The sequence below is a fragment of the Piliocolobus tephrosceles genome, chromosome 1 (assembly GCF_002776525.5).
Source record: "Piliocolobus tephrosceles isolate RC106 chromosome 1, ASM277652v3, whole genome shotgun sequence".
Classification (NCBI taxonomy): domain Eukaryota; kingdom Metazoa; phylum Chordata; class Mammalia; order Primates; family Cercopithecidae; genus Piliocolobus; species Piliocolobus tephrosceles.
In genome coordinates, this window is record NC_045434.1 from 127,493,383 (window position 1) to 127,515,506 (window position 22,124).

Here is a 22,124-nt window from a genome sequence, read left to right on the forward strand (position 1 = left end):
AAAATCACTGTTTCAAATAAATATGTGTCTAATGATATATTTTGGGACATTCTATTTTCTTCAGCTTGTTGCAAGTGAATTGATGGAGATCTTTTGGTACTGGTTTCACTATCAAATTTATCTCCACTCCAAAATTACAGTAATTTCAAAGTAATTTTGTCTATATAATTTTTCCACAGCCTTTTTTCCAAACAGAAACTTTAAAAAGTTATAAACTACTTCTCTCCACTACTGAATTTGTGTTTGCAGAATAACTGATATAAGTAGCAGAATGCCTCTTCCTAGTTCAACCCTCAGGAATAGAAGTGAGAAGATCTTTAAAACGTCACCATTTTCCTTGACTTCTTTATACTTCTGAATGTAAATGTGAATTGATACGGTCCATCGCTTAACATCACAACTCTCAATCCATGTGCAGGGTCCTAGCTCAAAACTACTGCCAGGATCACATCAATTTCATATCTACCCTGATCAAATTTGTGTTAATGGTGATAACCATGGGAATGAAATGTGCAGTTATCAGTATCATTCTTGACTCACTAGGTATATTCTCAGAAACATATGAGAAAACTGAACACAGCTTTTAGTTTGACATAATTTTTAAACAACTGGAGTTACCTTGGGAGAAAAACCCTACCAAATATCTATAATATTGAAAGAGTAAAAAAGAGTTAAATGTCCTTAACCTCATTAAACATTAGGGACATGCAAATCAAAACCACAGTGAAATACTATCTCACACCCATTAGGATGGTGATGATAAGAAGAAAAACGGAGCACAACAAGTGTTGGCCAGGATGTGGAGAAGTTGGAACCATTGTGCACTGCTGATTGGAATGTACAATGGTGCAGCTGTTAAGGGAAATAGTACGGTAGTTCTTCAAAAAATAAAGTTACACCATTTGATTCAGCAATTTCGCTCCCAGATTTATACCCCAAAGAACTGAAAGCAGAGACTCAGATATCTATACACCTATGTTCATAGCAGCATTACTCACAATAGCCGAAGGTGGAAACAACCTGAATGACCCTGGATGGACGAATGGATAAACAAAATGTGGTCTATACTGACAATAGGGTATTAACTGGCCTTAAAAAGGAAAGAAATTGTGGCCGAGCACGGTAGCTCACACCAGTAATCCCAGCACTTTGGGAGGCCAAGGCAGGCAGATCACCTGAGGTCGGGAGTTTGAGACCAGCCAGGCCAACATGAAGAAACCTCATATCTACAAAAAATACAAAAAAAATTATCTGGGCTTGGTGGCACGTGCCTGTAATCCCAGCTACTTGGGAGGCTGAGGCAGGAGAATCGCTTGAACCCAGGAAGCAGAGATTGTGGTGAGCTGAGACTGTGCCATCGCACTCCAGCCTGGGTAATAAGAACGAAACTGCATCTCAAAAAAGAAAAAAAAAGAAAGAAAGAAAAGAAATTCTGAAACTCTGACACATCTGCTATGGTCTAAATTATGTGTTCCTCTAAAATTCATAAACTGAAATCCTAACTCCAAAGGTGATGCTATTAGGAGGTGAGGCTTTGGGGAGGTGATTAGGTCATGAGGGTACAACCCTTGTGAATGGGATTAGTGCCCTTATAAAAAGAAGCCCAAGAGAGACCTCTTTTCCCCTTCCACTGGATGAGGTCACCCCAAGAAGGTACCATCTGCATGTCAGGAAACAGGCCCTCACCAGACACCAAATCTCTTGGCACCTTGATCTTGGACTTCCCAGCCTCCAAAGCCTTGAGGAATAAGTTTCTGTTGTTTATAAACCACCCAGTTTATGGCATTATGTTATAGCAGCTCAAACAGATTAAGTTGGCTTGCTACAACATAGATGAACTTTAAAGATTATGCTTTTCTATGATTCCACTTACATGAGGTACTTAGAGTAGTGAAATTCATTGAGACAGAAAATAGAATGGTTGGCAGGGGCAGGGGAGGGAACACTGGGGAGTTAGTGTTTAATGGGTACAGAGTTTCAGTTTTGCAAAATGAAAAAGTTCTGAAGATGGATGGTGCTGATGGCTGCATAACAATATGAATATATTAACACTACTCAATTGTAAAATAAGGTTCAAATGATACATTTTATTTCACGTATGTGTCAATCTCAACAAACAGATTTGTTCAGGTAAGAACATTGATTAGATGGGAATAATACTATTAGAGCATCATCAATTGAATATCAACAAAGTGCTCACAGTTTAACTTTCTCCTTTCTAGCTCAATGAAGAATGAACCATTTTAAAACTATGACAGAACGTTATTTATATAGCTGATGTCTTTGGGAATTGGAAGGAGGCATATTCCTTCACCAGCTGTAGCTCCCCTTCAGCAACCTCATATACTCTCCAAGTTTCTCTTTCCTGGGTCACCTGTTTAATCACTCCCAGGACTTAATCTTCCACCTATATGTTGACCACTCACAAATCTATGTCTCCATCTCACAAGCTTATTCTTGACTCCAGACCCAAGTATTCAACTGCCTGCTGAATATGTGTGGTCAGATGTCATAGGAACTTCAGCTTCAGCATATCAAATGCAAACCCCTGTTCTCCCCCACTGCCTCCTACTCCCCACGGGCTTTTCTCTGGCATTCCCTCCTCAGTTATGAGCACCACCATCTCACTAGCCAGCCAGTCAAGCCCCAAACTCCATCTAGCTAACTTCTGCCTCTTCCTCACCACCTTCTTCCAGTAACTCATCCAGCACTGCTGTGTCTCCTTCCTTCCTATCCCTCCAGTCCCTCCCCTTCTCTCCATCATGGCTGTCACTGCATGGTTCAGGCTGTCTGCCTCCCCCGAAACCACTCCCGCATTGCTGCCAAGGTGAACTGACTACCCTTGGCAGCCACTGGATTAAAATCTTTCATCACCTTCTGCATGATAAAACCCATACCCTTTAGCATGTAACAAGGTCTTAATGATTCTGCCAGACTTTGCTTGGGGGTGGCCTGCACTTGTGGGCCACTCCAGTCACTTCACAGGCGCTCAGTAAATCTCAGTTGAATCAGTCATGATCATCATCAATTTTTCAGTCTGGTTCCTGTCTCCTTTTCCAGCATCTTCCATTCATAGCCTTCACTCCAGCCATGCTTCACTTGTGGTTTTCCTGGGCAAGATAAGCTATTCCTCCCTGTCTTTGCAGAGTTTAAATGACTCACTTGTTCAAGGACCCACTGTTGTCATGTGGGACCCTGAGCAAAGTACTTAATCTCACTAAGCTTCGCGTTCCTCATCTATAAAACGGCAAATATGGACCTCACAAAACTGTAGTGAGGCTAAAATGAAATAACATATGCAAAAGCAGTTTATAAATCATAAACTTACTCTAAAATGTTATTTTGTAATTCTGCAAGCTTGTCTTAAATGCCATCACCTCCAAGGAGCCTTTTTGCCTTCCTAAGCGGAAACCATCTCTCTCCTCTTGGAAGCCCCACCATGCACAGCCTGTGGGCCCTCATCACACTCCTTGAGTTATTTGAGTTCAAGTCCCGTGTTTACAACCAGACCACAAACTCCATGAAGTCAGCATCCATTCCTGTCTGTGGTTCTCTCTCCACCCCTATCCAGGTCTCAAGGGTCTAGAGTCTTTCAAAGAGAACACATTCTGAGATTTGAGGAAGCAGAGACAAAAAGTTCCATGGCAAGGTGCCAGGGACGCTTCCGTTTGGGGTGTCCCTTCGGATCACAGATCCCTCACCTGGTGATGAGTCAACCCAGCACCACCCCACTGCAGGGCTGGAATGACAGTAACGGCCCACCTGCTGCCTCTCCTCGTGCCGGCACCCCAGTCAGACATTGCAAGTCGATCACAGCTCTGTCCTGCTGAGCCTGGACTGTTCCAGTGCCTTTTCCATCAGAGCCCCAGGCAACCACTACTAGTTGATCAATTTTAGCACAAGAGATAAACATCATTACCCTCCAGTAAGCTCAGAGACAACCCAACTAGCTGTCCTGAAGTCTTTACAGAGTAAGATGAAAGATTAAAAGAGGGAGGAATCATTTCAGATCTGCCAAGTGAGTTGATTGGACTTAAAGGGCCAGTCAAACCCTGGCTGCCGGCTCATGGTAGGTTCTTGCTGAGGACAAATGCCCAGCCTATATTTATGCAAAGAGATTTTGTTCCAAACTTAAAGTCAAAGATATCTAAAGACAACCCCCTCAGGAACCCCTCTCATGGAGGAGAGTGCCTGAGGGTCTTGGTTTCCCACTGCATCCCCCACCTCAGTTTCCCTGGTGCCCTGCCACTTGTGTCTTTAGCGTTCTCTTTCTCTCACTAAAAAGGAGCCAACGCAGTGTCCAGGCTCCTCTCCCCAACAAAGGGCTTATGCGTAATTAAAAAGGATTATGCTTTGAAGGGGAAAAGTAGCCTTTAATCACCAGAAGGACACAGTGGCCGGAGCTGGAGGCGCTCTTAGCAGCGTTTATGTCCTTTGCTGTCTGCGGGACCTCAACTCTGACCAATCTGGTCTTCGTGTGGTCATTAGCATGGGCTTCGTGAGACAGATACAGCTTTTGCTCTGGAAGAACTGGACCCTGCGGAAAAGGCAAAAGGTAACAGCTACTGTCTGTGGTTTAAAAATGAGATGTGGAGCAAATAAGCAGGTTGGAAGTGTGGAGTGGGGTGGTGGGGCAGGGCGGGGGTTTGTGAGCAGTCAGTGGGCTTGTTGCCGATTAGCACTGAAGCAGTGTTTAGCTGGATGGCCGCTCTGTGGGCCCCTCTGACGGTGCCCTTCCCAGAAAGATGTGTTCTCTGTCCTCAGCCATATGAAAATCTTTTGCCCACTCTGCCTGTCAATCTACTGCCTGCCCACCCCTCCCCTACCCCCGGTTTTACACCTGCCCGTCCACTCTACCTCCCTCTAGGGCATCCACACTGAGCAATGGGAAGAACCGTAAGCCCTGAAGAGCAGGCCAAAGGCAAACAAGAAACCCCTCAAATAGCTTCCCAGCTTAGTGAAGCCTTATTTCATTGATTCTCTAAGGCACATTGTTTTTTCACCTTAACATTTTGGAATTGGGATGCAGCTCACGGTCAAGTCACAGTTTAACTGGACACATTTTTTTTCTTTCTTAGTGGTGCAAAAAAATAACAGTGCATCTTACAATTGACTGTGTCCTAGATTCTGTGAGACGCAATACATTTTTAACCATCACGCACATTTCCTGAACTCTTTCAATGAGCAGACACCAGGCTGGGTTAGACTGGAGCCCTAAAAGCACAACACAGATTCCACCCTGCACTGGCTTCTGTGCTGGCTGGGAAAACCCAAAGTATGTTTTGAGACCAAGAGCAACGTAAAGTAGCACAGGTGGAATATTCCATGAGAAGTGCGGGCAAAAGGTGCCGGAGATCAGAGACCAAGACTGTACATGTAAATGACAACTGGCTTTGTGCATGTTTTCTGGGAAGGGATAAGGCGTGACTATAGAACTATAAAGAAAGAATGCACTTTGCTACAGCCTTGCAGAGTCGTGCAAATGCCAATGACTAAAGGAGCTGAAAGAGGAAGGAGGGGATAAGGGGTGGGGGCTGGGTAGGGGTGAGATTAGGACCATGGGAGCTGCAAGCCACTGGAGAGCTCAGGAGGAAAGGGAGGGAGACCTGCTTTAGATGAGAAGAGAACAGTATTTGTTCCAAATCTCGGTTCAGAATGAGTTCATGTAGGTGATGGGGCCAACTGGAACAGGTGAAGGCCTATGAATGAGTGTTTCAGTGAGGGTTTCCTTAGAGTTTAATATGAAAACGTGTTAGCTAAGTATAGAGCTGGTACCTGAGAGAGTAAAAGAAAACTCTAAGGTATCATGGAGGTAGCAATTGCAGGACACAGCTCCCACCCCTAGGGCTGAGAGAACCAAGGGAAGAGAGAGGAATTATTAAGACTTGGAAACATAGATGAGAGGTCTGTGGAGCTGACATTAGGACTTGGGAGCAAGGCATGCATCGAGGCTGCTGCTGGGTCTCTGAGCCTGACCTCGGGTCCGGACCCCTGAGGAGAAAGCCCTGGCAGGTTGGTGCATGTAGAGCCAAGGGACAATAGCTTAACAACCAGCATAAAAGAGAGCAGCACGGGACACGCTTCAACCATGCACGCGGATGGCTCCAAAGCCTGTGGGTGGCTAGCCCAGGATGCAGGGAGGCTGCAGGGGGAAGAGGCGAGTTAGACCTGGCTTGTCTGGGAAGCGCCATTGTCCTCAGACCACTTTCCTCTGTCAAGACTGGTGCTGAAGTTATCTGTTGTCCCCAGGCCCCAAGTGTTAAGAGTAATCAGAAACTCAGTCCTTTCTCCTAGGAGCTTCCCTTCTTGCATGAAAATCCTGACAAAACTGGAAAAAAACTCATGATTAAATTTATTCATGTATTCATTCTTTCCTTCTATCAACAAATAATCTACAGGCACTGTGCTAGGTTCATGGGTATACAATGGCAACAAGGCCTCCCAGCCCCTGCCTATGTAAGGCGTCTGTGGATTGTGGAGGAAAATCCAATATGCCATTGTTTTCTCTTTCCCATAAAAAATTACAGCTCTCAGTTCATGTTATACTCACTGTGCTCTCTGTGACCCTCAAAGGGGGTCACGTGATAACTGAGGACTGTAGCTGCTGGCTTAAAATGAGCCCATTCCTGTGACACTCATGTCGCTCTGACAGAGAATAACCCTGTTTTCAGAATGGTCTGGTGCCCTCCCTCTCAATCTGGCCTTTCCCTGGTGTGGGCGGCTCCTGCTCAGGGACTCTGCCTTCTCCGCAGTGTGCTCCCAGGGAGATACAGCCACTCAGGCTGAGGGCCTTGGCCGGGCCACCTCCCAGGGCTGGGCCTGGTCTGGGCTGGCGTTCACTGGATGCCGTCCCAATGGCCTGGAAATTTAGATTTCTGTCTGGCATGCCTCCCAGTGGCTCCCTACCTGCTACCACATTCCAGGAGCTTCCAGGATGTCTGGGTAAGACAGAGGCACCCCCCACAGTTTCAGTAACTCTGAGAGGGATCTGTGGCTCCTTCCTAAGCTTTCGGTTCTTCTGGAAACTTCTGCCTCTAGAAGATGGTCCCTCTAAGAAAAGTACAACCACCCAGCCCATAATTCAGCTCCCAGGTTTTCCCTCAAACCTCCATGCCTCCTGTAGGCAGAGCAAGAGTAAAAACAGATACCAAATTTCCTCATTCCTCAGCTCCCAATCCCTAAGGGCATAAGATGAAAATCTTCAGATCTCTGCTTTCCTCCCTCCTTTTTTTTCTTCCTCTGTTAACGTTTGTCAAGTGTTACTAAGTGTCTGGCACTGTACTAAGTGCATCACCTCCCTGAACCCTCCCAACAGCTCCACGAGAGAGGCCTCTCTGTTATCCCCAGGGTACTGATGAGGTCACTGAGGCTCCAGAGAAGGATCAGTAATTGGTGGTGTTGGACCTGGGATTCACACCCATGCTGCGTGACCCGAGACAGGCAGGCATGGCCGTTACACCACACTGACCCCCGTAGATCAAGATCCATCCAATAATCTGGTCACTGATATCACTAAGACACAGTGACCACATAATTTTTCATCCAATCAGGGCAGTTTTGAAAGTGAAAGGGAGTACTGATTTGTTTTTCTAAGACCACCAGAGTGGGCACAAAAGAACCAGCGAGTAGGCAAGGCTAAAAGCAAAACTGCAAATTTATTCTTTGGTCATCTAGCTTCAGGGACCGGAGCTGGGGGAAGCGGGGGCGTTTCTAATACAGTCCGGACAAGAGTGGGGGCTGAGAAAGCCCACCCCCGGCACATCTGCTGGGAGCGACTTTTCTAGGAGTGGAAGGGCAATAGGCGGGGCACGGGCATGTCGGAGGAGGGGGGGCGCTCCGCAGGTGCCACCAGGTAAATCTTGGTCTCCTGGGATTGACATCACCTGGTGCATGCCTGATTAATCTGCACCTTCCCGGGCGTCAGCTGCATTCTCGCACACATGGGAAGAGTTGGTGGTGAAGAAGAACCCGGAAGTGCACCATCCTGCCTCCGTTCGTCCAAACAAGTACTATTAATAATTGCACTGGGACAATAAATGTAAACTAACACTGGATCTGGCAAACTGGGATGCGTGTTTGCCCTATACCAACATGAGCTGGACACAGCCACCGCCTTCATGGAGTTCAGAGCCAGGCAGGAGCGGCTCCCGCGTATAATTACTATGCAGCACAACGTGGGAACCGTGGAGCAGAAGGAAACACAGGTGGGAGTGAGGAGTAGGTCTGGGAGCTCAGAGGAGGCACCGGGGCTGGAGAGGGTGAGAGAAGACTTCCCAAGGAGTTCATCCTGATAACGTGCATTCCCAACGACGAGAGCTCTCTCCACTGCACAAGACAAATACACATCCGCCTGTGCTGGCTGTGGACCGGGCGCTGCATCAGGGAGGGTTTATGAAGATCACTAGGTGGGTCTCTTGGTGTCATCCCTTCCTCCCAGCTTCTGGGTGAGGACGGATATCTGGGGGAGGCCTGAGGACTCATGAATGTAGGGAGCTAGTCATTTTTTGGACACCACACCCCTGAGCACCTGGGGACAGCTGTGGCCTTTGTCCGGGGCCCAACATCAGGCCCAGAATGTGGCAAGTACGGAGAGGCTGGGCACCAACTCCAGTGTACCCAGGCTCTGGGTCATGTTTGTCCAGGCTAGGAATCCTGTCCTGGTTCTTGGTGCAGAAAGAAAAATCATGGGGCTCATTTTAGGCCTAGGCTGCCTTCTGTTAAATTGAAAACAGAGCAGGAAGGAGGAAAATGTAACAGGCTCAGTTTTAAAACAACAAGCACAACTGTGCCCTTGCCAGAAACCCTCCTCCCCATGTCGACTGAATGGTAAAGAGAGGAGGGGAGGTAAGAGGGAGAGAGAGAGAGAGAGAGAGAAAGGAAAGAAAGGAAAGAGAAAGAAAGAGAGAGGAAGGAAGGAAGGGAGGGAGGGAAAAGAAAGAAAAGAAAAAGAAGGAAAGAAGGAAATACCAGTTTGGGAAAAAGGAATTCTCCACCAGCCCTTCTGAGCCTTGGCTGGGCTTAATTAAAGTTATAGACATGTGTAAAGGGCAAGGTGGGGGGAGTCTGAGCTGCTGAGAAAACATGTTTTTAATTATACTGTGGAATTTCTCCCTGGGGTATGCCTGTGCGCAGTTGAGCGTCAAGGACAAGGATGCCGCTCTGGGGTGGGGGTGCTGAGCATGATTTTGGAAGCGGGCAGAAGAGGCTGTTGCGAAGACCAGACCTGTCAGGCTAGGAAAAGAATGGTTGGTGGTCTTTGACCAGGGTGTGGCATGTGAAATGCAGCACCTGCCCCCGCTCCCTGCCAAAAAAAAAAACAAACACACTCTCACAGAGTTAGAACAACAGTGACCTCTCAACAAATATTTTTTAAAGATTACCAACCAACCATTACCTAGACCAGTGGTTCTCAGCCTTGGCTGCACATTGAACTACCTGAGAAGTGTTAAAAAGAAGAACCCTGATGTCCCATGCCCCAAGATTCTGATGTAGTTGATCTGGGGCATGACCTGAGATCCCGGCATGTTTTCAGTGCGCAGCCACATGAGAAGTGATGACCTAATCAACAGGGGTGATGATTTGAGGGATGAGGACTATAGGCAGAAAACAACAGCCTAATTCAAGGATGAGAAGAGGGCACAGGTGAGGTAGGATCAGTCCCACGGCCAGACAAGGAAGGAAGGAAGAAAGGAGGTGCTGATCCTGCCCCTACTCCTGAGAGGAGGCCTTTAAGTCACTGTGCCTTGTGGAGACCACATTCTTCAAAAATACAAGAATGAGTGAGTGAGGGAGTGGGTGGATGCCAGGAGTGTGCATGACAATCCTTGCAAGGGAGGATGACGATGCACTAGCTTGGTTTGGAAATTTTACCCATGGGACAGGCAGGCCAAGCTGGCTGGTCCCCTCCCTGGTGCATAGCCCTCCCTCTTTATATATGGAGCAGAGGACGGTGTGTGGCTGGTTTCTTAGGAAACCCCGTGGTTCCAAGCCAGCAACTGGGCAGTTCTGAATCCAAAAAGGAGGGAGACGAACTAAGTGGAGGGCAGGCCTACAAAGCTGCAGATAATCTTAATTCTGTCTGCTTACTCTTCTGCCGTTGCAACATCCCTGTGATCTTGTGACAACCCTGTGAGGCAATAACAAATGGCTCACGTTTATTGAGTGTTACCTCATGCCATATTGTACTTTCGTGTTTAACACAGGTATCTCATTTCATCCTCACGACTGCTCTGGGAGATAGGTCCTGGTATCACATCCATTTCACAGATGAGACCGTGTGACACGGAGGAGTTGAGGGGGTGACCAAGGTCACATAGCTAAGATGGAACAGGCTGGATAGTAAACCCAGTTACTTGACCTCAGAGTAACCTTCTCTCAAGCCTGAGTGTACACTGTAGGAAAAATGAGTAGTCCCATTTCAGAGAGGAGAAAACTGAGACTCGGAGGTTAAGCAAGCCCCAAAGTGATTGTTAACCCAGATCTTCCCACTAACTCCCAAATCAGCATCAGTGTTTAACAAACCAGACCACTCACAGATAGATGTTGCCGCATGGAAGACAGCCAGTCTACTTGGTAGAAAGCCAATATTGCAAGCAGTTGTCTAAAGGAGTCAAATGTGTTGGATTTGAACTGGATGTCTCATTTCTTTGGTGAAGACACCGGGAACAACTTCCAGGTTTCATCATTTGCTCCTATCACTCAATGTTGCTATCTTGCCGAACTTGTTTCCCAGCCCTACCCACTGACAGAAAGATCCAGAATGGAAGGCAAGACACCAAGGTATATGCCCCTGGGGGAGGCTGTTTCTTAAATCTACAGACTGTTGGTGATCGGAGCCCTGTGTCACCAAAGGCTTTAGTGGAGAAGCCTCCTAGACCAGTCTTGACAAAGGCTCACTCATTCCATGGATATTTATTGGGGACCTATTATGAGTCCTGCCCCATGTGGGGTCCTGGAATCACAGTAGTGACAATGACAGATGAGGTTCCTGCCCTCAGGAAGCTTACTGCCCTTGAGGGCTTCACTTACTTGGAGGAGTGATGACCCTGAAGTGTGGTGTGTGTTAAGAAGGGGAAGTCCAGGGCCAGGCACAGTGGCTCATGCCTGTAATCCCAGCACTTTGGAGGCCGAACCGGGCAGATCACGAGGTCAGGAGATTGAGACCATCCTGGCTAACACGGTGAAAACCCATCTCTACTAAAAACACAAAAAAATTAGCTGGGCGTGGTGGTGGGCGCCTGTAGTCCAAGCTACTCAGGAGGCTGAGGCAGGAGAATGGCATGAACCCAGGAGGCAGAGGTTGCAGTGAGCCAAGATCTCATCACTGCACTCCAGCCTGGGCAACAGAGCCAGACTCTGTCTCAAAAAAAAAAAAAAAAAAAAAAGGGCCAGGCCCGGTGACTCACGCCTGTAATCCCAGCACTTTGGGAGGCCGAGGCAGGTAGATCACGAGGTCAGGAGATCGAGACTATTCTGGCTAACAAGGTGAAACCCCGTCTTTACTAAAAATACCAAAAGAAAAAAAAAAAATCAGCTGGGCGTGGTGGCGGACACCTGTAGTCCCAGCTACTCAGGAGGCTGAGGCTGGAGAATGGCATGAATCCGGGAGGCAGAGCTTGCAGTGAGCCAAGATCGCACCACTGTACTCCAGCCTGGGTGACAGAGTGAGACTCCATCTCAAAAAGAAAAAAAAAAAAAGTGCCTCATGGATCTATACTTTTCTTCCCATATTGTGTGCGTGTGCGCGCGCTTCCTCCAACACATCCTCCCTAAACATATTTTGAGCAAAACATCTTGTAAAAAGTTACAGCTACATAATCACCACCTGCCCCCAAATAGTTTTTGCTTTTTCTTTCTTCAATGCACAATCATTTTACCCCATCAATTTATTTTTTAGTTTCTTATAATCTGGTTGCCACCAGCAGACTGTTTTTTAAAAAGCAGAACATGGATGGTTCTTACTAGCAGGAAAGGAGCATGTATTGAGCCTCTGCTATGGTGTCTTTTATTTTGCTGAGAGCCTATTTACATTTCTTTGAGAGGAAAACAACAAAGGGTTACATGAAAGACCATGTGAATAGCCCCTAGCTGATCTATTAAACTTGCTATTCCCGGCCAGCTGCTTCAGATCTCCTTCAGATCTTATGTGTTTCCTTCCTAAGGTCCCTGGAGTAAGGGTTGCATAGAACTATTCTACTCTCCAATTCACCTGTCCCTCTCCCTCTTCCTCTCCTAATTCCACATCTCCAACCCCCACCCCCATGTGCAATGCCACAGGGTGTGGACTGCCACAGCCACTGGATCTGCTTCTGGAGTCAAGAGTCTTTAAGCTCCAAATGGAACCAAAATTTAAATACCAACTTTCAACCATATGTTGACATTAGCAGCCTCTTCCAATGTAAAAACCCATGGCCGTGTGCCCTGCTTTGTTTCTTTAAGCCATAGAAACTGTTGAAGGAAACATGTTGGTAGGCCTGATTTTTGTTGGCTTTGCTATGGATCACAGTCATTTATTCACTCATTCATTCATTCATTAAATGACCACATTTGCAAGGGCAAGGTAATGGGGAGGGCGGAAAAGGACATTGGCCCCAGAAACAGGAGGCTGGATTTTGGTTCTGATGCTGTCACTGCTGATGTGACACTGCACAGGTCACCTGCCTCCTCTGAGCCTCTTCCTTTATCTGCAGAGTGATTGGTGACAGAGAAATCTTTACTACCTGTTAGATAAGCATTACCTGGGAGCATATTAGAAATGCAAGCTCTGGTGGGGCCATACTGAACCCAAATCTGCATTCATGTGCATAGTGACAGCGACAGCTAAAATGCACTGAAGCAGAGGATCTTGATGATCCTTTATGAAAGTCTCATGCTAATGCAGTTTTCTAAAACAGAGGCAGAGTAGAACCCAGATGGACACAAAATCTGGTTGATATAATAAAACAAGGTAGAGGTTATATGGTGGGGAGGGGGTAAAAGAAGGAAACTGTTTTTTTTGTTTTTGTTTTTTTTTTTTGAGACGGAGTCTCGCTCTGTCGCCCAGGCTGGAGTGCAGTGGCCAGATCTCAGCTCACTGCAAGCTCCGCCTCCCGGGTTTACGCCGTTCTCCTGCCTCAGCCTCCCGAGTAGCTGGGACTACAGGTGCCCGCCACCTTGCCTGGCTAGTTTTTTTGTATTTTTTAGTAGAGACGGGGTTTCACCGGGTTAGCCAGGATGGTCTCGATTTCCTGACCTCATGACCCGCCCGTCTCAGCCTCCCAAAGTGCTGGGATTACAGGCTTGAGCCACTGCGCCCGGCCATAAAGAAGGAAACTGTTTAGGTAAATATACCACAACCAAAGTCCTACTTCTCACATGGGCTCTGAGGATGGGTGTGTTTGCTCTGGTTATGTTTTCTATAATCTCTTAGCACCGCTGAACTTTCTCTCTTTTTGTTTCGTTTTTCCAGATTCGCTTTGTGGTCGAACTCGTGTGGCCTTTATCTTTATTTCTGGTCTTGATCTGGTTAAGGAACGCCAACCCGCTCTATAGCCAACATGAATGTAAGCATAGCAGGGTAGCTTGGGCAAGCCCTGGAGAGATATTGGTCTGGGCCTTTTGTCTAGAAAGGTCTTGGGGTGGGGGTGTGGGGATCTGATCCACTTATCATTTCATGTCTATGATGCATATGACAGATGTATCAATGTTACACAAATTATAATTTAAAAAAAAATGTTTAGAGACAGGGTCTCATTCTGTTGCCTAGGCTGGAGTACAGTGTTGGGACCATGGCACACTGAAACTTCTATCTCTTGGGCTCAAGTGATCCTCCTGCCTCGGCTTCCAAAGTGCTGGGATTATAGGCATGAGCCACCACTCCCAGCTAATCTTTTTGTTTTTTGTAGAGACAGAGTCACTACATTGCCCGGGCTGGTCTTGAACTCCTGGCCTCAAGTGATCCTCCCACCTCAGCATCCTAAAGCACTGGGATTACAGGCATGAGCCACCTTGTCCAGCCCAAATTTTCATGTTTTAATCCTACACATTCTAAGCAAATACTTGTGTATAGTTACTAAGAGACTGTGCACTTATTTCTGTTTGTTTCGTTTTTTATTTTTTATACCTAAACTCTCTCGTTTTAAAGAGAAGAGATTTGTAGATGAGTTATCTAAAACATTTCAGAAATCAGTATAGAGGATATGTTATACATGGTGCCAGAGAAAAATGAGGAAAAGGGATGCTATACAATTGTACTGAAGAAAAATTTTATTTCTTGGACCCCTGAGGTGTCTGCAGACCTGAAAGGAACCTAGTGAGAGCCTCTGTTACACTCTGCACCTTTGGGAAATTCTTCACCTGGTTTCTGGCCCTCTATGTGGCTAATGTGGAAGCCTAAAGCATTATGCAAAGCTGCCCAGTCCTCTATTCTTGATCTTCACCCTCTCGTTCATGAGTTTCAGGCCCCAGTTCTGAATCAGCCTACTATCCATCAGACTCTTCCTTCTTTACCTCTCCCCAAGGAGCCCATGTCCTGCAGCCCTACTGCATGCTTGGGGGTAGGTGCTCAGTTCACCATGGCTGAAGGAATAGATGAGCCTATACTCAAGTAGCAGCAGCAGCTGCGTGGAGGCTTCTTGAACTAACACTCCTATGTGCCTCTCAGCACAAAATGATGTGTTCCCCCCTTGCTTCCCCTTCACATTTCCACCCATGCCTATTACAACAACTGTCTGTCTCCCCACTACACCGGGAGCTTGAGAGAAGAAGCCATGTCTTTAGCACCCAGCACAGGGCCTGGCACACATGAGATGCTCCTGCTTCTTAAATGCTGAGAATGAAGGAGGACATCAGAGGGGCCTGGGCTCCTTCCCAAAAAAGCCAGCTCCTAGGTCTGCATCCTGCTTGGGCTCCATGACTAATCCCATCTTGTCCTCATTTTCTGTTTTAAAGGCCATTTTCCTAACAAGGCGATGCCCTCAGCAGGAATGCTGCCATGGCTCCAGGGGATCTTCTGCAATGTGAACAATCCCTGCTTTCAAAACCCCACCCCAGGAGAATCTCCTGGAATTGTGTCAAACTATAACAACTCCATGTAAGTCTTGAGATCTCTACCATGCGGGGGAGGAAGTTGCACACTCCTTCATGTGCTGAAATGCACACATGCGTGCACAGAGCATGGAGCACTGGAAGAGTGTTCTTGTGGCTTGCCGAGCCCCTAACCTCTTAGGAGCAGAGCAGGTTTCCTCTGTGGAACATTCTGTTAACTGTCAGGGCACTTAGGGAGAAATCTCTAAGCTAAGGCCACGTGCACACAATTTCTTGGTCCTTATATCCCCAAAATGTGACCTGGAGTCTGACGGCAGCCCACTGCAGAGATATGTCCACTGCCTTCTGGTCACTGACCTGCTTGGGTGGAGTGAATCATTGTAGGAGAAAAACTCAGTTCCCTCACGCTGATCAACCTGGACAGATCTCTCTTCCTTTAAAAGCTTTCTTGGACATCTAAGGGCTAGGAAAAATGTCAGGGAGCATTGAGAAGATAAATGAAGTCAGGTTTACAAAGTGAAGTTTACTTCCTGGGAGAAAGAGACAATTTCCAAATTTTCTGTCGTAATTGCCGTCGGCCCCCTGGAGTGGTGAGATCTTGGAATATGGCTCCGGTGCAGTGGCTCTTCACTGTGGGCCTGCAGCCCATTCTGAAAAACTGATGAAAACCAATGACTCCTCTCCCAAGAAAAATCGCCAGATACCAAACATTACACTGTACATCTGATTTCAGGGAATTGTGGATGCCAGGTTAATAGCCTCTGGTCTAGGGTCAAAACTCAAGTCGAATCCCACAGGAAGAAGGTCTGTCTTCAGAATTCCCTTTCAGATCATTGGCAGACCATCATGGGAACATATCCTAGAGACAGAGGCCTAGGGTGGGGACAGGGCCATCCCTCACCCGCTGTGCTGACCTTAAGCAGCATCTTGGGCAGCCCACACCTGAAGGCCACCAGCAAGGGCCTGTTGGGGAGCAGGCTTTACCCTACCTGTATAAACACCAGGCTAGGTGAAAACTGAGATACCTGGTTACTTTAGTTTTTTCCTTGGAGGAGCTCAGTATGATTCTTCCAGGAGAAGCCCGCTTTTAGACTAAAAAGGAAAAAGAGTTTGATAGATCAACCTAATGATTGGAGGTAGCCTTCCCTACTGTGAACAAACTATGGCTGCATGTGCCCTACAATGGCAGAATTGAGTAGTTTGACAGAGACTGTATGATCTGTAAGTCTGTAATTTTTATGTTTGCTGACCCCCAGATTACAGGATGATAGAAGAGGAAACATCTGTCTTCCTAGCAAAGTCAAGGAAATGGCATTTAGTAGGACTCATATTGCTGCAAGCACTGCCTTGCAGTTTTAGTTTACAACTGCACTTTCAGCTTAAGAAACACCTGCCTATCCGGAGAGATCGTATGGGGTCACATGTGGGATCAGGGAGGCCTGGAGACAGCTCAGTGGAGGCTGCATGGAGCTTTGGTGGGAATGGCCCTAGCAGTGTCTATAGATGTTATTGGTGAAAACTGAGGGATGGGAGTTAGAGAAGGGGGCTCCAGACTCTAGTTGTATTTGGCATTTGAACCCAGAAAGTTGGGTTTCATGTTTCACACACACATTATGGTTGAAATATTGGCTTATTCAAGGTTCTTTTGCTTGCAAGGTACGGAAACCCATTCAAGCAATCTTAAACTCCCAAAGGAAGTGTATGATTTGGATACTAGACCTTCTCACAGAGCCAAGGGCAGCAAGGCAGGGCTTAGGAGGGGCAGGCCAAGACCTGGAGAGCTGTCAGGAGCTGCTTCTTCAACTCTCTTCCATCTGGGCCTGCAAGGCCTGGCCTCTGTATCTACTCCATTCTCCTCTCTCCATGGAACAGTCTCCCCTGCTCCTCAATGCACTGGGCTGCCACTGTTCATGTAGTTCACAGCACCTCGGCCTGGGCAATCAGGAGGCCATCTCTGAACACCATCCAAATCCCTGGGAACAAATCGGGTTGATACAGGTTTATTCTCCCTGTACCATCAGCCTTGGCAGAGGCGTGCATGTGTGCGTGTGCCTGTGTGTGTGTGCAGGGAGGTCCTTGTGGATGAAGCATGGCTGTCAGAGCCTACCCATGTGAATGGGTGGAAGGACAGGTCTCAGAGATCTGGGTAAAAACTGGAAAAAACCTCCAGTGATATCTACCAATGTCACCCTGTTTAAGGCTTCTCTGGGCAAGAGACACACAGAGCATGGGACTGAGAGGTGACCAGGCCCTGACAAAACTGGGAGACTGAACAGATAGTGAGATATCACTGTCAGTTAGCCTATATGCACAAGGAAGTAAAATTACCTCTTTCTCCTACCTTGGCAGTATTATAAGGATACTCAATGTAGTAGCTGGGTCAGGTACATGGTATCTTTAAAAATAGCATGAGATATTATTACTATTATAAGAATAACAGCTATTTCCTTATTAATGAGGCTTTGTCCTTACAGCTTGGCAAGGGTATATCGAGATTTTCAAGAACTCCTCATGAATGCACCCGAGAGCCAGCACCTTGGCCGTATTTGGACAGAGCTCCACATCTTGTCCCAATTCATGGACACCCTCCGGACTCACCCGGAGAGAATTGCAGGTAAGCGGGACTCCAGTGCTCTCCAGCATCACTTGCCTCACCCATGGAGAGACTGAAGATATGGGAAAGAACAGGGAGATTTGGTGAAAAAGATACTAGTGGAGGCAGGAAGGGATGGGGTCTGGAGGCGGCCTGAGCATCACCTTGATGAAGATGCCTCTTCCTCCACAGAAGCCTGGATGGTAGGAAGTTGGGAAGGAAGGCAGGAAAGGTCTCATCCAGTTAAGTCTAGAGATAGAAAGAATGCTAAGACAGATGGTGCTATGGGAAGTATGAGGCTAGGTCAAGGACTAGAAGCAGGGGAAGAGGAGTTTGCAGAGTTTGGTAAAGGTATGGAGCAACTCTCACAGAGTTCTAGAGAGAGAGCTAACCGGGAACATGAAGAAGCAAGGCCAACTATCATTAAGGAACCAGGGAGGTTGGAGATCATATGTCATCATGATATAAATATGCATAATTGTACTATTTCTCCCAGTAATATTTACCATCCAGGCACTGAGGCAGTGCAAGTGGAGAGTGGGTGATACAGGGCTGGAGGTGTATAGGGAGGCACTACGGAAGGTCAACAGGCAGGGGGCAGAAGGCAGGCACTGGACTACATGCATCATGTCCAGGCTGCACGAGGAAGGATGAGAAGGCAGAGGTACTGAAATGGACTGGGAGAAATGAAGAGGCAAGGGAATAGAAGTTTCAATGGGTGTGATGACCCTGTTTAAGTGATTGAGAAAATGAACAAGATAAAAGAGTTGATGGCTGTGGTCAGAAAGTGAAATATGTGAATTCAGGATTTCGAAGGCAGGGTGGGTGATGACTGGCCCCCAGATGTGGCCAGGGTGAAGTGGAGCAGAGGTGCAGGTGCCTGGTGAGGGCAAGGAGGAAATGGGAGGTGAAGGTGTTGGCCCCACGTGGACACCATGGTTGTGCAGGAAGATGGCAGGAGCTGGGCACCAGGGTGGGAGCCACCGGGAGTCAGGAAGAGCGAAGAGGAAGGATGAATGGGCTCCCTCTCCTGTGTCTCCCCTCCCCAGGGAAAGAACAAGAAACAGCCTGAGAGTAACAACTCCAGTGTGCCTTTACAAAGTGTGAGGAGTGGGTGTTGTGTGCTGTCACCTGTGTAGTCGGCTCCTCTGCGGATGGCTAGAGGGACTGGAAATGGCCACTGGAGCCCACTCGCGAGAGCATAGAAAATGAGAGGTCGTGAGGAAGTAAAGCACCCCCCCCCCCCCCCGGAAATCCAGAGGTTACTGCAGCCTTGTGGGTGGAGCGTGCCCTCTGAGAAAAGGCTGCTAGTCGCGGCGAGGGGGGAGATTGCTGAGGGAACGGGGCTCAGAGGCTGCGAAGGCGGCCTTTAGGGGCTTCTGGGAGATGTATGCTGCTGGGATGAGGGGGTTGACTGTAAGGATGATCTTAGAGGTTGACAGGGATGAGAAAGGGGTCACCAAGTGGTCTACCAGGGGAGTGGGAGAGGCTGTATCGATACAACAGTTTCTGCTGCAGGTTCCAAACAAGAAATGTGGGAGAATGGTTGAACTCAGCCCTGGAGGCACCTTCCTCTGCCTGCGTGCAGCTCCTTCAACACTCAGCCGACTTTCGGTGCCTCCTGTGAGTCAGGCACTGGGCTGCTCTCTGGGGTGGAGAGATGAGTCAGGCAAATGCCAGCCCTCAGAGGGCTCACAGGGCAGAAGGTGAGAGATAAGTGAGCAGAAAATGACCACAGCCCGTGCGTGGCCCGGTGGAGGGAAGTAGGAGATTCAGGAGCACAGGAGAGTCAATAGGAGAAACTTCTCCAAGGAGAATCTGATCCTCCTCCCATCCAGGCACCTTCTGAAGCCTTCTCTCCCTATCTGAGTGAGAAAGGACAGGCGTATGACCAGATTGGTGCATCAAGATGCTCAATTACGTTCTCATTGTTTCAAATTAGTAAAGCATAGACTTTATGTAGTCACTTCTACAAACTGCATTATAAACACTCCATTCTTTGCTGCCCTGGATAGAAAAGTTTATTTTAGTGAGCCCAAGTTTGAAGAACCTTATATGGTATGAGTACAATTACCATTTTAATAGTAAGAAACCCCCCTTCCCCCATGCACCAACCAGCTGGTTTTTTTCCTAATTTACACAAACAGATGCAGTCGTGGGCTGTCCAGCTCCTGGCGGGACGACATATCTCATGCACCCAGTGGGTTCGATGATGAGGCAGACATTTCACTTAAGTGTCTGATCATCAGATTGAGTCCTGCTGGGAGGAAGTGTGAAGGAAGTAATTTCAAACCACAATTTCTCTGTGACTTTTACAATGTGGATATGAGAACCAAAATCACTATTTCTTAACCCCAGAGCAGGACTGATTTTGAGTTGGTATGCAGGCGGTTCCTTCTGCAGGCTTCAGGTTTGAGAAGTCCCTAATGGAGCAAATCTGGGGACAAGGGTTCAGGAAAGGCTGGCCACGGCCCCGTGGGAATGGAGGCTCTGCAGCATCCCTGGCCTTAGAGGCTGTGAGAGGGGACAGGGGTCCATCCCCAACTAAGGGACACGGTCTCTGAGGAAATCCCAGGCCAGGGCCTGAAGGGCACTGTCAGAAACAAAGACTGTTTCAGTCTGTCGAGATTCACCGGGGCGCTGCTCACTGTGAGCACGGACTCATCAGGCCAGTGCTGTGGAAGAGCCCACCTTGGAAAGCAAGCGGGTGGGGGTGGCAGGGCTGGTGCTGGGCGTGCTTCTGCACAGCCGCCTGGGAAGGCATGCCACTGGCTGACCCAGGCAGAGGTTTTCTTTCAGGCAAACCTGTAGTACTGCATTCTAAGCAGGGAGGATTAATGATAAAAGACCAGGCATGGAGCCCCCTTCCCTCTCCCTCGAAGCAAGCTCTGCGGTCTCTCAATCATCTTTAAAACACCTTCTTCCCGGGAGCCTCCTACATTCTCCTGGCTTCCCTCCCACCCCCACCCTCAGCTCCCGGGGCCTCAGCAGTCCCCATCCCCCAGCCTGTAATCTTCCCAGGGAAGGGAACAAGAAGAACCACATTTTAAACGAAATTTATTTTTCTTTCCTCAGGCTCCCAGTTCACATTTCTCCCTCAGGAGTGTAGGGAAGCTTTTGTCTGGTATGGACCTCCTCTTCGCCTGGGCCCCCGCCCTCCTCAGGTGTACCAGGAGCCAGCACGCTCCCCCTTCCCCCAGAGCCACAGCAGCCCTGTCACCTGGGTGGTCTGGCGTGCCAAGCCTGGGCAACATCACTCCCAGCTTTTCTTGTCTTGCCCCTTCTCCCCAGCAAGATATTTGTATGTAAGGTCAGGTGAGTGAGTTAAAGAATAACAAAGAGATAAACAGTCAAATGGAGTCCTGACTCTCAGGTCAAGACAACAGGTATTTACTGAATGCCTTACGTCATTCAACAGACATTTATTGAGACTCTGATTTGATGTCAGTCTTTAATGCTGGGTGTTAGAGAGAGGTGACTTCAAGGGCCTGCATCTGTGCACTCAGCATTGCTAGGTACAATGAGGAGTATAATGAAAGCAGGAGCCATAGCCCCCAACTCTCAAGAGATCTCCCATGTGTGTCTGTCTGCACGTGCATGTGTGTGCATGTTGTGCGTGCATGTGTGCATGCATGTGTGTGCGTGTGTGTGTTGGGGATGGTGTTGGTGGAGTGAGAGTGTACAAGGCTGTATATGAAGGGGCAATTGGGAAAAGAAGAGTGGAGCTGGCACCCAGGGACAGGAGGAAAAGCAGGAGGGCTGGGTTTGGAAGACAGCCGGATTTATGTTTTTGAAAAGGAGGGAAGACTAGAATAAAAGGGAGCAGCTCCCCTCAGAGCCCTCCTCCTCCCTTGGGGCCGTGTGTCCAGCTTTCCCCAAAGTCCTCAAATCTTTCCTATGCAAAGGGGAGTGACAGTGGGCACAACTCTCAGGGCGCCCATTACTGTGAGAGAGGCCACTGTGCCACTGTGTGGTCAACCTTCAGGACTGGCTTCCCCTGCCCTAGCTGCATGGACAGACCTGTGGGGTTGGCCCAAGACCCTTCCAGGGGAAAGTAGCTGCAACATGAATCCAGATATGACGCTGTTCAGGAAAAGGCACAACCTGGGGATGAGAAGGGTGGCTGTCCAGCACACAGGGGCAGGCCTCTTGGCCACTTGGGGAGGGGAGAATTTGAAGAGGGAGAGGATGGGACGCTGTGGAATTGGGACCAGGAAAGAATGGGGACACATGATGGTTAAAGTGAGTTAGAGAAGAACTGGGAGATAAACAGTCACCCATGCCCCTGAAGAACTCGGGGTGAAGAGATTGTCATTTTCACGCACTCTAGTGCTTTCCCTTCATGTTGAAGTCCCTTCATAGACATCCAGGCCCATAAGGCTCTTCTCTGGCCAGAGCCTCATGAGCTATAGCACTAGTGGGGTTGAGGCAGGATGTTTAGCAGCATCCCTGGCCTCTATCCACCAGCATCTCCCCAGTTGTGACACCCAGAAATGTCTTTAGATCT

General features: G+C 48.1%; 1 protein-coding gene across 1 annotated transcript in view; it reads left to right on the plus strand.

Annotated features, from left to right (window-relative positions):
- Positions 1-4,392: 4,392 nt before the first annotated feature.
- Positions 4,393-22,124, plus strand: part of ABCA4 (ATP binding cassette subfamily A member 4) — a 133,581-nt gene continuing 115,849 nt past the window's right edge. Inside the window, exons 1-4 of the mRNA XM_023231075.3 lie at positions 4,393-4,555; positions 13,448-13,541; positions 14,929-15,070; positions 17,499-17,638. Of these exons, the coding sequence (XP_023086843.2) occupies positions 4,490-4,555; positions 13,448-13,541; positions 14,929-15,070; positions 17,499-17,638 (442 nt within the window). The 5' untranslated portion in view covers positions 4,393-4,489. The remainder of the gene's footprint in view (positions 4,556-13,447; positions 13,542-14,928; positions 15,071-17,498; positions 17,639-22,124) is intronic.